General features: G+C 65.2%; 1 protein-coding gene across 1 annotated transcript in view; it reads right to left on the reverse strand.

The window, feature by feature from the left end:
• Positions 1–414, reverse strand: part of GSR (glutathione reductase) — a 5,617-nt gene that overhangs the window by 2,681 nt on the left and 2,522 nt on the right. The window contains 2 exon segments of the mRNA XM_009319877.1: positions 30–84; positions 208–355. Of these exon segments, the coding sequence (XP_009318152.1) occupies positions 30–84; positions 208–355 (203 nt within the window).

The following is a 414-nucleotide window of genomic DNA, read 5'->3' on the forward strand; positions in this document are numbered from 1 at the left end:
GCCAGCCCGGGGAGCGAGCCCCGCTTTACCTGGGCAGCTCCTCCAGCTCAAAGAAGCCGTCGCTGGTCATCCCCAGGCTGGCACCTGCAAAGCAGAGCCCCTTTCGCACCCCGCGCCAGCCCCTCTTCCCGCCTCCGCCTCCCAAAGCCCGCTTCGCTTTGGCAGACCTCTCTCCAGGCAGCCCCCGGGGAATTCCGTCAGGCTCACCGGGAATTTCGCTGTCGGGAGGGACGGCCGGGCGCCCGCCCGTGGCTATAAGGATGTGAGGAGCCGTGTACTTTTTCCCATCCACTTCGACGGTAGGCTCGGGGTCGGCGGTGAACTTGCCGTAGCCCCGAATGATGTCGATGTGAGCCTTGGGGGAGTAACGCTTAAGTGGTTAGCAGCAGGAGGAGGTGTGCGAGCCCGCTAACG

This window comes from Pygoscelis adeliae, unplaced genomic scaffold, assembly GCF_000699105.1.
Source record: "Pygoscelis adeliae isolate BGI_AS28 unplaced genomic scaffold, ASM69910v1 Scaffold293, whole genome shotgun sequence".
Taxonomy (NCBI): domain Eukaryota; kingdom Metazoa; phylum Chordata; class Aves; order Sphenisciformes; family Spheniscidae; genus Pygoscelis; species Pygoscelis adeliae.